The sequence below is a fragment of the Diadema antillarum genome, unplaced genomic scaffold (genome assembly GCF_040938485.1).
Source record: "Diadema antillarum isolate AM-2024a unplaced genomic scaffold, OU_Dant_1.0 seq00000793_RagTag, whole genome shotgun sequence".
Taxonomy (NCBI): domain Eukaryota; kingdom Metazoa; phylum Echinodermata; class Echinoidea; order Diadematoida; family Diadematidae; genus Diadema; species Diadema antillarum.
In genome coordinates this window covers 1,344,164-1,359,333 of record NW_027271680.1, presented here as the reverse complement: position 1 = coordinate 1,359,333, position 15,170 = coordinate 1,344,164, and the positions used below count along the sequence as shown (strand labels likewise).

General features: G+C 37.0%; 1 protein-coding gene across 1 annotated transcript; it reads left to right on the top strand.

The window, feature by feature from the left end:
• Positions 1-7,454: 7,454 nt before the first annotated feature.
• Positions 7,455-11,368, top strand: LOC139739323 (perlucin-like protein). Its single transcript, XM_071649937.1, has 3 exons — positions 7,455-7,485; positions 7,946-8,146; positions 10,953-11,368. The coding sequence occupies exons 1-3, from the start codon at positions 7,455-7,457 to the stop codon at positions 11,366-11,368; spliced, it is 648 nt and encodes a 215-aa protein (XP_071506038.1).
• The last annotated feature ends 3,802 nt before the right edge of the window (positions 11,369-15,170 follow it).

The following is a 15,170-nucleotide window of genomic DNA, read 5'->3' as shown; positions in this document are numbered from 1 at the left end:
ATATATGAAATAGTACAGAGCATACCATTTTAAGACGAATTGTTCAAAGTTTATTTGATGAAAATTGGGTTTGGAATGACTGAAATATCCAAAAACAAAGTAAAACATAGCGATCACAATAAAAGTCCCACACTTTATTAGAATCACTCTGTTTTGGACATCTCAGCCATTTCAAAACCAATTTTCATCAAATAAACATTGAATTCCTCATGATTCAAGATTCAAGATTCAACTTTATTTCCACTTCCATCAAATAAACAAAGAAATTATATACATTGCATATGTACAGGATAATTGTAATACTTACAGAACATAATTTGACAAGGTACACATGAAAATGAGAAGTAGATGCGATTACATCTTTGTTAATATATACACAAAGCGTATAATACCAGTCAACTAAGGATAAGGATGGAAGTGGAGGGTCCCACTAAGAAGCAGAGCTTGTACGATATGGAACCCTCAGAAAATACACAAGACAGCAATATGAAACAAAATAAACGAACTGATGTCAACTGACATCAAGATGATTGGGAAGAGAAAAAGAAAGAAAAGGAAAAAAAGAGAGAAAAAAGGGGAGAAAAGGGGAAAAAACTACAGCACGTGCCATCGTGGACGCAAGCAATCTAGATTCCATAATGTAAAATAAGTGATGAAATACAAGCTGGATTGAATGTAATGCAAGACATGTTTTATACGTAATTATGTTGGTAAGAATGCAGGAGAAAGAGAAAATAAACACATCGTTATATTTAGAACACAGACAGGGACATAATTAAGAGGACTTATGTGAAAAAAGAATGATGACCTGACTGAGATGATAAAGGGAAACTAACTCGGTTGGATGTTGTAAAATTTCAATAAAAATGATTTTAATTTATTCTTGAAGGAATTCAGAGATTGAGCTGTTGTAATATTGGCGGGAAGTGGAATGGAATTACATGCTCTTTCATATTTCATAAGAGGTTTCTCATTATCTCACCCAAAAAAAAAGGGAAAAAAGAATCTGAAACCTGAAATTAAGTCTCAACCAGACCTTTACGATCCCTTTAGATTAGAATCAACGCAACGTGGTTATAAAAAATAAAAAAAAAACACACACACACACAAACGATTAAATAGGTACACGCTTTACAGGACGAAGAGGGCATTACAATTCATTTAAATGTTTTGGTGTTACTCTGACAATGATACAGTTACCGCGTCATCATGAGAGTATTTTGATTTTTGATTTAGGCCTGCATTTTGCTCTTTTCCGGATACCCTGACTCCTCATTGCTCTGGAAGCTTCTGCTTTCATAAATCTAAATTATTTTATGACAATGATATGAAAGAAGGATATTATTCAGAAGGGTGAATATTCAGGCGTGAGCTTCTTCAATTTGTCTCCCTCTATCATATTAAATTTGTGACGATTGCAACAGCTGATCTGTGAATTATCTCACATGTCGGAAATTTATTTTCCAACATGTTTGTTGATTTACAGATCAGCAATTGCGATCTTTACAAATTTAATTTGTAAAGGGGAACAATTAACTGAAGAAACGTAGTCCTGAATGAATTATTTGTTGTCATGGTACTACTCAAAACAAAACACACAAAGAAAAAAGTCGTCGAAAAAAATGAATATTGACCTAATGACTTCCTTTTATAATAGATTATAACATATTCTAACCCAACCTGACTCAAGTTAACCAAAGCAAACAAACAAACCCCCTACCCCCCCCCTAAAAAAAGCGGAGAAAAATCTCAACTATACATACATACTTCAGGTTGATGACAAAGCCTGGTTGTATCATTTTCCTGTTGATTTGGTTTAGTATAGATGTTTTTCAAGTTCAAGCTTAAGATTACGGAAAATAAGAAAAAAAAATGAACGTTTTAAGTATCTTTTAGTAATACAAATGATTTGAATGAATTACCTGGAAAATAAAAACTGAATTGAACCATAGAAAACTTACCATTTCCTTTCACCTTGCGAAGTATCAGTGGTTGACAGCAGCATCGAAATTGTCTTCCTATTAAGGTACAGCAACCGAATCGCGGATATGCGCCTGGATTTGTCCTCAAGAATCCGTTCAGCCAAATTCTCAGTATAATAGAGGAGTAATCGTGGAGGGCGAATGCCGTCTAGGTAAAGGTTGACTGCAGGATGACCCTGCCAAAGGGATAGAATGGCTTTTAACAGCCGAAACCAAATCGATATGCTGGTAAATAAAATGATAACTGAATAAATCAGTGCGCAAATGGTGGATAGGACCAATTAGCTCATAGACAGCAAGGACTTTCTTAATAGGGAAGGATTCTCTTTTTTTTAAAGGATATAGCAACAAGAAGAAAAAATCATCGAGAGCGCATGTTTTTGAATATTCAATCGAACACATCTAGGCCTGGCACTGCCTGGTCGGGACAATTGAATACCATGGGAAATGGTTTCCGTAAGAATGTTTTGTTGCCCTTTGAAAGGAACCAATGGATGTGGAAACGAGAAACGCGAGAGAAATATCGAGGTTGTTCAGCACTGAGGAATACTGCCTTTTTAAAAGAAGCAAGCCAAGTGTCCTTTCAATGAGTAAGGCATAGACACCACTTTTTATTTTTTTCTCAATGAATTATATCTAAATCTGGTATCTTGGGGTTGTTAGTCAAGGCGCTAATTCCTGTAGGAGGCTTAATTAAGGCGTTCGTTCAACCCACCCCGCAGAAAAGGTTTGACCACACAGGGTGGTAGATGGGACCTCCATGAACATCCCCAGGTAGTATGTGGTTCCAAATTGTGGTGTCAGTAGAATTTTACTGGCCATTTTTCATCATTATTTGTTGGAACAAACGCAAGGGGTCTGCGCATGCCAAGACTATTACACGCACCACTCACAGAACTCTTGTGTAAGAGTTCTGTGGCACCACTAGCACTGCTACATGCGCCAGTGCAGTGGTGCGTGTAGTAGTCTTAGCGCACGCATACTTTTTCTTCGACGAACAAGGGTTTTGCCTGCAAACTAACTTATCACAGCAAGCTGGGGGTCGGTGTAGTGTAGTTTCCAGACGTTTTTATTTCGTCTTTATTTCTCCGAGTTGAGGCAAGCAGAGTGAGAGCGCATACCCAGTGACTGCGACGCCCGAATCGCAATCACTGGGTATGTGCCCTCATCCGGCGTAGCGCAATACAGCGGGCTTCTGCACAATACACAAAATGCAACTCCGAGAAATAAAGACGAAATAAAAACGACTAGAAATAAAGACTAGGGTCCGTGACGCTTGTCGCTTTTGGGGCACTGAAAATACCAAACTTATCACAGTTTTTGCATTTATTTCATGAAGAATTCATCAAACCTGCATAAAACTTTATATGTACACGTTGCTAGAGATGTCAACAATACAGTAGGGTTCAATGTAAGTTATAATATCGTACATGGTTACCATGGTAACCGGATGCCTACAGGAGATTGGTAACCCCCCCCCCCCAAATGCTTCCTCCTGCTGCAAACTTTGATTTTTAATTTTATTTTATAGATGCAATTAAAAAAAAAAAACTTTTTATTGACTATTGTAAAAAAAAAAATTCTGCTGCCAAGGCAACTAGTATTATCCAATCAGGATTCAGCTGTCAATAACTCAAAAACTAAAGCCCATAATTTCAAAAAGCTCAATAAGCATATCCTTCCTTCTACATATTTTGTGTACAACTTATGTGAAGAATATATTGAAGCATTCTCAAGTTACAGTAATGTTTGTAAACAAAGGCATAATAAACGGCCTTTGAAAGAAAGATATCATTTTCGAATAGTAAAATGCATGAAAAAGTTGCATCCGTCGTACTTTCAACACAAATTTGACTTCAAAGTACATAGGCAAATGTAATAATGTATGGACACAAAATTCCCTTAAAAATATAGGTGAATACAGAGAGCAAAGCCAATTATATTCGAAATTTTTTTTTGAGCATTAACAGAGCGATGGTTATTCAAAACAATCCTGGAAGAGAGCAGAGCAAAGCAATAATTGTTCATGTTCGTAAAGGAAGTTTATTCAAGAATGCAGATAAATTTCTTTGTAAAGAAGGAATATACACGTGCGCTGGATTATCCACCAAAGAATTAAACGTAATTTTGTGTTCGTTAGCTTTTGTAAATATATATATATATATATATATATATATATATATATATATATATAGAATAAAATGAAAAAAAATCATGATATGTAAATTTGTATCAAAACGTGCAGTAATGAATTAATGCTAAGGAGACAATGAGGGAAAACTCTTGGGCGTCTTTTCCCTTTTATCCAGGCTAATTTTACAGTGTTGAGGTAGGTACCTTAAGACCCGATCTACAATGGGTAATGTGCACGAAAGGCAAAAGAAACAATCTGTCTAAATTCCATATATATATATATATATATATATATATATAATATATATTTTTTTTTCTTGAGGGGGGGTGTTACCAATCACCTGTAGGCATCCCGTTACCATGGTTACCATGCATAATATTATAACTTACAATGAATCCCACTGTTTTGCTGACATCTCTAGCAACGTGTACGTTTTATGCAGTTTTGATGAATTTTTCATGAAATACATGCAAGAATTGTGATAAGTTTGTCATTTTCAGTGCCCCAATAGCGACAAGCATTACTGACCCTAGTCTTAATTTCTACCCGCTTTTATTTCGTCTTTATTTCTCTGAGTTGCAGCTTGCGTATTGTGCAGAAGCCCGCTGTATTGCGCTAAGCCAAGTGAGGGTGCATACCCAGTGATTGTGACAAAAACGGTTGTGGCGTCGCAATCACTGGGTATGCGCTCTCAATCTGCTTGCTTCGACTCGGAGAAATAAAGACGAAATAAAAACGTCTAGAAACTACACTACACCGACCCAAGCTTGGCATGAAATGTTAGTTTCCAGGCAAAAAACCTCGTTTGTTGCCTAAAAAGTCTGTATGCGCTAAGACTACTACACGCACCACTGGTATTGGCGCCTTTAGCAGAGCTAGTGGCACGTGTAGTAGTCTTAGCGTGCGCAGACACTTTCTCGAAGAATGAGGTTTTGTCGCAACTTAAGTGGCCTGTAAAACTTTATTGATACCACAATTTGGAATCACATACTACCTAGGAGTCTTCTAGACGGTAAAACCGACCACCCCATGTAGTCAAACCTTTTCTGCGGGGTGGGTTGAACGAAGTCATTTTTTCTGGGTCCCTGCGCCTTGACTATGTTGCTTTCTTTCAAACATCTCTCCTTTTCACTTTCTTGACGTTTTAATATTTTGAGCCTTAAAATCATTTTTATGTTGAAAATAAAATATTTTGAAAAACAACAAATATTTCCATCGAAATATTTTTCATTTTCAAGCAGTCTGTTATGTATAACAGTTTTTGATATACGAAAAAAAATCCTTATGTTATCGAAGTGCGTCACATGCTGTTTATGAAAAAAAAAAATCAAATTTGGTGAATATTTTCAAGAAGGAACTAATTTTTCCCCTTCTAGATCTAACCATATAGGATATTACATTTATTTTCTTCCGCAAGTAAAGTAAATTTGTTAAATGAATATGAAGAGCTTATAGTAAAAATATGACAGTTCAATCGTTTGGTATCGTTTGTCATTTGTTACGTGAAAATGTTTCACGTGGGAGAACATGACAAAAATGTTCTGTCCATGGGCGGAGATGATAGATCTGCCTCCATCACATGACTGCGTTTAGCCAATCACCAATGGGCATTTGACCAACCCATTTAACATACGGTCTTAACCCGGGAGGCTGGTGTCGTTGCACACAATAATCATTGTCTATACGTCACATGGTCTATTCACGATTGTAGTGCGATTCAACTGATGCTAAGTACTGTCTCTTGCTTTGCAATCCACAGAAACGGCATACAGGAAGCGACAGGTAGGATATCGTTTCTCTCATTTTGTTTGATTTTTTTTTTCACTTAGCCACTCGTTGATAAATCGCTGAAAAGCCGCTTAATATATGGTGTACATTGCTTAAGCCTTCTTCATCGCAGGGTGATTGATTTTACAATTGTTGAAATGACATTTTTTTTATATAAACACAAAGAAGCCAGAAAAAGAATACCTGTCATTTAGCAGTATTCGGCTTCGGCAAAAAAAAAAAAAATATTAACACTCTGCAGAGTGCTTTTCAGAAGATTTCGAACTTACTTTCATCAAAGTTAAACATCCGCATTTCTTGAATAACGCTGTGTAAATTCATTGCTGGGTTCTTGCTTCCTCTAATTCCTGTCTCCGTGTGATGCTCGCATTGAACATGTACCGTGTCAGTATTTAATTGTTTAGGCCTACTTCACGCGAGCAACTCAGAATTTACCTATTGTGATCAGTCTCTCAATGTATTATGTATACGTTAACATCATGTTTAGATACAGCGCAGTCCCGTTTACCCGAAACGTATATAGGGAACCGTTGGTATCCCCCTCCGTATATATTCTATTTTTATTCGTTCCATCCCTCGCTCCACAACACGTAGCTATCAGACGCCGTTCTCACAGCGTCCTGTCAAGCTATACTCCACGATATTGTCCATCGCTTTCTGCATTTACTATGGACCGCCTCCGAGTTTTGTTACGGCCAGTTGCGCGCTGTCACGTATTGTTGTTTACCCTTATTACGGCTTTTTAGTTTATCATTAGCACGGTGACTAAAACGTGGCACTTTTTTTCTGACAGTTTAAAAAAAACTGACACAGCATTCAAGTCAGTCACGGTTTGTCACGTTTTCCCATTCCATCCCCCACGTTATCTCAAGTCCATCCCGTTTTCTCCACGGTGGCCTGAAATGTCACTGTTGTGGCCACTGGGAACATGGTATTAAGTAGTATTACATGTCAATGCTCGCAGTCTCTTATGAAGATATTATGCAGGTATTATTGTCTACGATCGATATGAAATTTTCATTTAATGATGTCAGGGAAACGATAGATCCCCCTCATACATATTCAACAGTGAGGTATACTCTGTCGTCCGTTCTGATAGAAAATGTTGACTATGTAGACTCGCCCTGTTCCTATTTAACTCGCTATTGTTTTAAACCAGGCCTGATTTTGATTTGAATGTATGTTTATGTATGTGATCGAAAACAGAAAGTTATACCTTGAGTATCATTATAGCCCCCTCCCCCATACAAACAAATCAATATACAGTCTGTCGCTATTGATTTGCACGGAATATTTTTGAATCATCATTTGTTTTTCATTCATTTATTTCCTGTTCCATTTTTTTATTACCATTGTCCTATAAACAAAGAGACTCCAGCTTTGGGCATTTCGTCTACTAAATGCATTATTCCTAATTGCTAATCAAGGAACAGTCATCGAATTTCCCTTCTTTCAACTGTATTCTTCTCTCCCTTATCATTGCTTATCACCCAGAGTCCTAGAGTGTTTGAATTCCCGAGATGCAACTTCTTAAAGGACTTTCCGTCGAAATGGTGATGTATATCCTCGTTTTTCAAAGAGGTGAGTTTATCTTTCACTTTATTTAACAAAAAAATGGAAAAAGAAGAGATAAGTGGAACATGAGAAATTCAGTCTGTGGTCATACAAGACCACTGCACTCTCCAAATGGGGAAAATCAAATGATGTTTGCAACACTACCGAAACAAACACACGTCTCTTATTCGGTCTTGTATCATAACTGCTTATTGCTGTGTCATTTTCATCACTTCAGTTTTCATTACAACGACAAGGCTAATTTCCACATAATGTATTTTCTTCTCAGTTTATTTTGTTTTGCAAATGTAACGTCATTCTCTGCTACCAAAGAAACTGAAATGTCTATGTTCTTTTCGAGAAATGAAATAAGATTTGAATTGAGTTAAACTGAAAAAAATGATATAATACATAAACATTGATAATAGTAATAATGCATATAGATAATAAAGTGTCCGTGTCGCTGCAAAATTCCTTCCCGATGTAGATTGCTGCGCAGAAACCGGAGAGGGCGCCTGTCAAAACGCAGCATTAGCCGCTGAGCATCTTTGTCCCGACATTTTCTCCGGGAAGACGGGGGATTTTGTCCGGTCAACACCCAAATATGTCCCACGTGACCATCCTCAGTATGACGCCATAGTTCCCGAAGCAGCGAGAGGAAAGACCAACCTATACTGTGCCCACCCTGGTAACATTTAGCTTGTATTCTTTACTCACTATGAGTAAAATTAACAGAATATCAACTTTTTAAAATATTTTTCTGATATTGTGAGCCATTATCCCTATTTAGATTGTGCTTTATACAAATATTGTTACCAAATGTAGAAATTCCGTCGTTGGCCATGGCCATATTGTAATGTGCTTCTTTTTTAAGGGAAAATAACATAATTTTGATAATGTTGTGAAACTATTTTATACAAGCGGCTTAATTCTTCATAATAGATAGGCCCTATATTATCCAGTCACCGTTTGGTAAATCAAAATCCAAGTCATACAAGGTCATGGATCCTCGAAAAGGGCAGTTGCAATGTTAAGGATTAAAATTCCAGAAATTAATAAATATATTATGTCTTTAAATACTACTGGGTAGATCAGATTGAAGACTAGGCTAAAAACCCATTAAAAAGTTCCTCAGGTTTCAATGCACGTCATGATCGTTACTACCTATTTGTAATGCGCCTGAAAGTTAACATAAGATTATATTAATATATAAATATAAATTCAAATGTAAATGTAAAATATCTATGTTTGTTCATTATTGTTTTCTTTATTGCTATAATTATTACTATCCTTATTTCCATGTCAAGTTAACTCATTCCATATTAGATTCTGAAATCCCCTTAGCCTTAATACACAGGCCACTAGGTTCCCGTATGGAACGGGTTAAATCTTAATTGACATAAAGCAAACATTGGTCATCAAGGAGTCATGATCATTCTCTAGAACACGGAGGTTGCTACGGCAACGACTTTACAGAAGTTGCTGTTTGTCGAAGGGTAAACTTCCCTGCTCAAAACAAAACAGAAATGACAAAGTGCACAAAGTTTTAAGAAAGACTGTCTAGAGTCTAGATTTACGCCTGATTGAAAAGATACTTTGACTACACTGTGGTTGGGACGTCTACGTATACACAGGTATGCCCGGCTTTAATACACAATCAATAATGCATGCGCTAGCCCCTCCTGTATACACAAACTTAACGAATGCAATGCAATTTCTATCGTTTTTACCGGCTTTTGTACTATCCCAGTCTGTTTGTTGGCTGTCGTATTGATGGTGGGTAAAAATTTATAGATAGATTCTTGGTAACACATCAATTAAATAGTGAGGGAAAAGAAAACCAGGGATGCGTTTTACGAAACTCAGCAGAAAAATTACTAGTGGAGATGACCCCTTCACTCTTTTCTAAACTTGCGTGGGACTATAATATTACCCGAAGATTTGAACGCTTATACATGTACTGCATTTCTTGTCTTAAAAATTGCTACTTTTATTTCTGTCAATGTCATTATAGCTAACGCTTCATTGAAGTTGACTCTCCCTTGCTGGCTTAGTGCTGAGTTTGATTGAAACTGTCCCACAAGACAAATAAAAAGCACATTATGAACGAAAAATCTACTAATAAACGCGAGAGCTCCTGTAGATTCATCAAACAATTAAATGCCTTGTCGTCTAGTCGTTATCGATCGCCTGCTCAGTGCTTCAAAACAGCCCTCAATGATCGCCAGCCTCAAATGGCGGCAAAAAGCCACAAGTGCGAGTCAATAGTTTTATGCATACGTCATCAGTGTAGTTGTTTCACTATAAGTCTTCGTTCATTCAAAAGGTATTTTTCAATTAATTGTACTTTTTTTTTACACAGTTGAAATTCCACTAAGGGAAACTTCCACAATGTTTTGAGGGTAATCATTGACAAATTGCATAGTTATGTTCCCCAACCCGGAGAATCAAAGGAAATGAATTTAGTTGAGGTGTTATTCTCCCAATTACAATTTTCCTCAACCTTTACTGATGTGTTATGCTATATTGTTGCTGCATTCCCACAAATCTGGACATCATTCTCCTTCCTCTTCATTAAACTTTACGTGTCGCTCTCGCAGTTGACGTGATGATTGCGTATAGCGCCCTCACAAATATTGTTAATATCAAAACTCAATAGAAACAGAGTTTTGCCCGCCTTAGATATAAGACGCCAATGTATTTACGATGGTTATCAACATTGTTTATTACAAAAACAGATTGTGTGCCCAATCCCTGTCTGAATGGAGGGACTTGCTTAGAAACTCTGAAGGACTTTACGTGCAAGTGTTCAAGATCATTTATCGGAAAGCTATGTGAAATTGGTACGTTAATATATTAATGCTGGCAGGGTGTAAAACTTAATGTACTGTGAGATTGATACATAATATTAATTTTGTTAATAGAATACTGAACTGGAGTGCTAGTAGTATGGATGGATGTACATTTGCTTTGTATAATTTGCTCATATATGCAACAAAGAATAATTATTGCGAAAATAGAATTGATAATCTTAATAATAGTAGTCTAAATACATTTTCTTTATGTAACGAGTGCAAAGTTATTGAAATATGTATTTTGCTCAATTTGATGACTTTACTGAACAAGGTGTATTAAAATGACGTTCATCTGTTTTTGGCATTTGAATTCTTCGTAAAATTGTTATTATAATTATGATGTCATTTAAACAACTAAGCTTTCAAAAATTGGTGACTCGCACTTTCATGTCAATTGTAGCGGCTGGCAAAAAAAAAAAAAAAAAAACCCAAAAGAAAACAGTTCTTAGAATAAAAAAGGAAAAAAGTGTCCTGTATACTTGTCAGATCTCTCTCTCTCTCTCTCTCTCTCTCTCATAGGACCAAATACGAATTTTTAATTATTTGTTTGTATTCATAAATGTACTTGCAACGTCCTGATTCGGCTTTGAAACAATCTTGTGTGATTTGTTTTGTCCCGCATGTAATCAAAATATATAGGCCTAGTCTGCCCTGGCGATGAATCGTCCCCAGACTCCTGCTATGTCTACCGCCAGGACCTCCACACCTGGGAGGTGGCGCGGGACACCTGCGATGAGCTGGGAGGATATCTGGTTGTCATAGAAACGTCGGATGAGCTGACCAGCATCCGAGACGACGTACTCATTTCGCACTACGGAATCAGTATCACGACTTTCCGATGGATGTGGACAGGGTTGAATGACAGAGCGTCCGAGGGATTCTTCACTTGGGAGCGAGCCGGTGGCACTCTAGCCCTTTCAAGCAGTATGTGGCACCCTAACCAGCCCCTCGCCAGAACTGCAGCCGAACAAGACTGCGGAGCCTTCAATGGATATGAGCTGAGAGACGATCCATGCAGCTGGCAAACTAGCTACATCTGCGAATTCAGGCTTTGATTTGCCATTGTCATAATCTCCATGGCAATTATTCCCAGCTGTTTCTGCATTGCACACATTTATTTTCTCTTCCCTCGCGCCTCTCTCTCTCTCTCTCTCTCTCTCTGTCTGATTCCATTTACTTTCGCGTGTCTTTGTTCTTGTACTTTTTTTATTTTTCCTACTTCAGAATGTTGAAGATCGTCCCATATTTGTCACTACTGTATAAGCTGTTCTGTCCACGTACATATATTTTCGCGAATGGGGAGGTTAAGACATTAGTTTCGGGAGATGTTGTTTCTACGAATTGACACCGAGGCTATTGTAAATGCACTATTATACAGTTGCCCTAGAGCATAAAGGACATTTTCGCGTGTTGTTGATTTCACTGTCCAATACTGTGCTTCGCGAAATTCACAAAAATTGAAGCTTATACTATACATGTACTTCCTTGTGATGTCAGACATTTTAAAACCATTTTTCCCTCAAATAAACTTAGATTCCTCTCAGAATTGTATGATACTTCATATCACGGGAGAGCTTTCTAATTTTCTCTATGAAAGGGTGCCCAGTCCCAACCAAAACTATACCATCCCTTTAAAAGGAACATTACTGGGATATAGTGTGTTGTATTTCTTGTTCCGTAAATGCCTAAATATAAAATTTGAAGAGAGTACATATCCTAATAGTCGTTGGGATGCCATTATTTTCCTCTTATCAAAGGGTCCATGTTAAATCCTGAACAGTTGAAGAGTTTTCGACCAGTTCCTTATCTTTCATTTCGTGGAAAAAAAGCTGCTGTTCGGCAAATTTAACATACAATTATCTTTCTAATAACGATTTACACTTAACCTTGAAATCTGGGTATAAATCATTCTACAGTCGTGGAACATTATTAAATCTTCTGAACTCTTCAAACTCTTCTGAAGACCTTGGCAATGGGACGTTACTCGTACTTCTCGATGTTTTTTTTTTCTTTTTTTTCATTTGACATCATCAGGCATGATGCTCTACTACAGAGATTGCAACATAGGTTTGATACTACAGGTCTTACTTACAAGTGATTTGAATCATACTTAAAACAGAGAAGGCAAGCAGTAACAGATGCGTTAGAATTATCTGCTCATGTAATTAGATATTGGTGTTCCCCAAGGCTCTGTGGTCGGCCCAATGTTGTTTACTATGTATTCTTCTCTCTGAATTAGGAGACATTATTGACTAATGCCCAAATTCAAGTCCAACCGATTTTCAGGGAAATATTCAAGTAGTATTTATTTTTGGAAAATATGTTTTTATAGTTATGAATAGATAAGCATCAGGGAAATACAAATCGGCATCCCTTGCCCAGTAGTGCAAACTTGGAAAAGTTCGTCAGTCTTTTGGATTCTAAGACCAATAAGAAAACTTGTTCAGGCGTTTGTTACAATCAGGCAATCCAGGAGGTTTATTTATTTATTCCTTTTTTTTTTTGAGGGGGGGGGGGGGGTTATCGGCGTGGATAACGATTTTACATCGCAAGAACATGTTTACATTAGCTGTTAAACTATCTCACATAGTTTAGGCGTAATTTATAGATTGTAATTAGCTAGTTTCAAATATCAAGTTTAAAAAATATTCCATGTTATTTAAGCATTTAATATTTCATTCTCATTTAGCAGTATTTAAATCTACGGAATATCTAAGTAGCGTAATAAAATGTTGCTTTAACAAATCGTAGAGAAGACATCTGACTTAAATGAAGGTGTCGGTGCAATATAGTGCTAACCCACACTTTTGTCAAAATTGAGTATCATGCATTTTCATAATCCTTATCCTTTACTCTAACCTCCATGAAAGTATCATATATGAATTCAACCAACAAGAAGGTAAAAAATGCATGCATTCATGTTTTATTAATGTACGATGTATGGACTTTCCAAACATTCAACAGCGATTATCTCAAAATGACTATCGTGTGGGCTAGCACTATACTGCACCGCCGACCCCTTCAAATCTGCTTGCTAATACTACGAATGCATTTTGTGATTATAAATCATTAAAAGTTTAAGATTTATATTCATATCTATTTTGGTTTAAATACAATAAACAATTACCACACATATTCGACGACACAGTTCACATTTATAATACTCGACGTTCCATTGAACATTATTTACTGCTACATGAACTTCTTGTCAAAAAAAAAAACACATATTTGTGACCGTGCACAACAAAACGAACAAAAAGTCGCACACCATGATTTTGTGTGAGGACTAAAAATAGGTAGAAGGGTCAACTCGGTCCATCTTGACTTTTATAGATTTTCTTAAAGAGCAAGTCCTCTTCTACATTATGTTAAAATTTGGGATCATAAAATGAACAGGAAAGTGTGCTTATCAGCAGTTAATCTTGAACACTTTTTTTGGAATATTGTGATTAGGTGTGTCTTCAGAGTCCCCCTTTCATTTCTTAAAAAATCCCTGTACACACTCTTCACTTTCAACTCAAATAACTTTAGAAAGGATAATACTACTGCTCTGAAAGTTGGTATTTATTATGGACAGAATGTGTTAATAGAACATGCCTAATTTCAGCTTAATGTGATAGTTCTTTCATTGTGGTTGAACTGGTGGTTTTCAACTTGTTTCAACAGAAACCTCTTTGTAAAAGCCTTTCGAAGTTGATAAACGCAAAGCTGTTTTGAAAGCCCTTTAGGTCGCCCTACTGCGGTTACGCAACCATGCGTTTCCAGTTTCTGAAAAGACGCGCGCCACGTAAAGTGCACACGAGTACGTGTACACAGGTGTATACATACAGCTGTGTGTAATGAACGCATATGCTTCGAACAAGGAGGTGTTTCTCCCACCAACAAGGTTTGAGAAATAGAGTAACAACAGTCTCATTCCCTTTGATCCCATGTCTCATGCCGCCACTCAGAAATATTTGAAGTATGTGGTAAACTGGAGCTGCCTCACAGATAGGAAGACAATTGATTCATGTGGCATTGTATCATGACTCGTCACTCTCAAAGGAAGATATGTCTTTATGATGGCAATTGCTTTTCGCCGTCCCTTCTTAGAAAACAAGCGGCACATTAATAGTACAGGCAGTCAGGGCTTTGGAAAGGGCTCCGAAAGGGCTATGGAAAGGGCTATGGAAAGGGCTATCGAAAGTTGATAAACGCAGCCGACGAAAACAAGCGGCACATTGATAGCACAGGGAGTGGACAGGGTTTTCGAAAGGGCTATGGAAAGGGCTTTCGAAAGGGCTATGGAAAGGGCTATCGAAAGGGCTTTCGAAAGGGCTATGGAAAGGGCTATCGAAAGGGCTATCGAAAGGGCTTTCGAAAGTCGTTTAAACTGGGGAAAGTTGATAAACGCAGCCCATGTCTGACGACTTTTTGTTTGTTTTGTGGTGCAGGTTCACATTTGTTATGTTTGATAAATTTTTCATCGAGAAATAAGAAAATAAATTTAAAGTGAAATTCAACAAAAAAGAGAAATTGAAATATCAATGAATAGCTCCTATAGGATAATCTCTACAAATTAGGAATATTTATCCGACATGTAACGGCAATTTCTCTGAGCGATCTGACTATGCCTTCCGAGACAGGCATCTGCTTGCTACACTTTAGTTCAATATAGTTTATTAAAAAAAAATCCCGAGTTTTGGTTATAGATAAGTTGCGTAAAAACACACATATTCTAGCACTGTTATACGTACAGAAAAATTTGACGTTATTGAGTTTTAACGGGTGACAAAGTCAGTCTAAAGAAAATGTGAGCTTAAAGCTGTTATATAGATTATATCTGAATTGTGAAAAAAAAACTTTTCTTTACATTGA

Bases quoted from the DNA above. Each gene is read 5' to 3' on its own strand.
- LOC139739323 (XM_071649937.1), top strand. From the start codon at position 7,455: ATGGTGATGTATATCCTCGTTTTTCAAAGAG. The intron at 7,486-7,945 runs GTGAGTTTATCT...TTCCCGATGTAG, and splicing joins TATCCTCGTTTTTCAAAGAG to ATTGCTGCGCAGAAACCGGA. The intron at 8,147-10,952 runs GTAACATTTAGC...CAAAATATATAG, and splicing joins CCTATACTGTGCCCACCCTG to GCCTAGTCTGCCCTGGCGAT.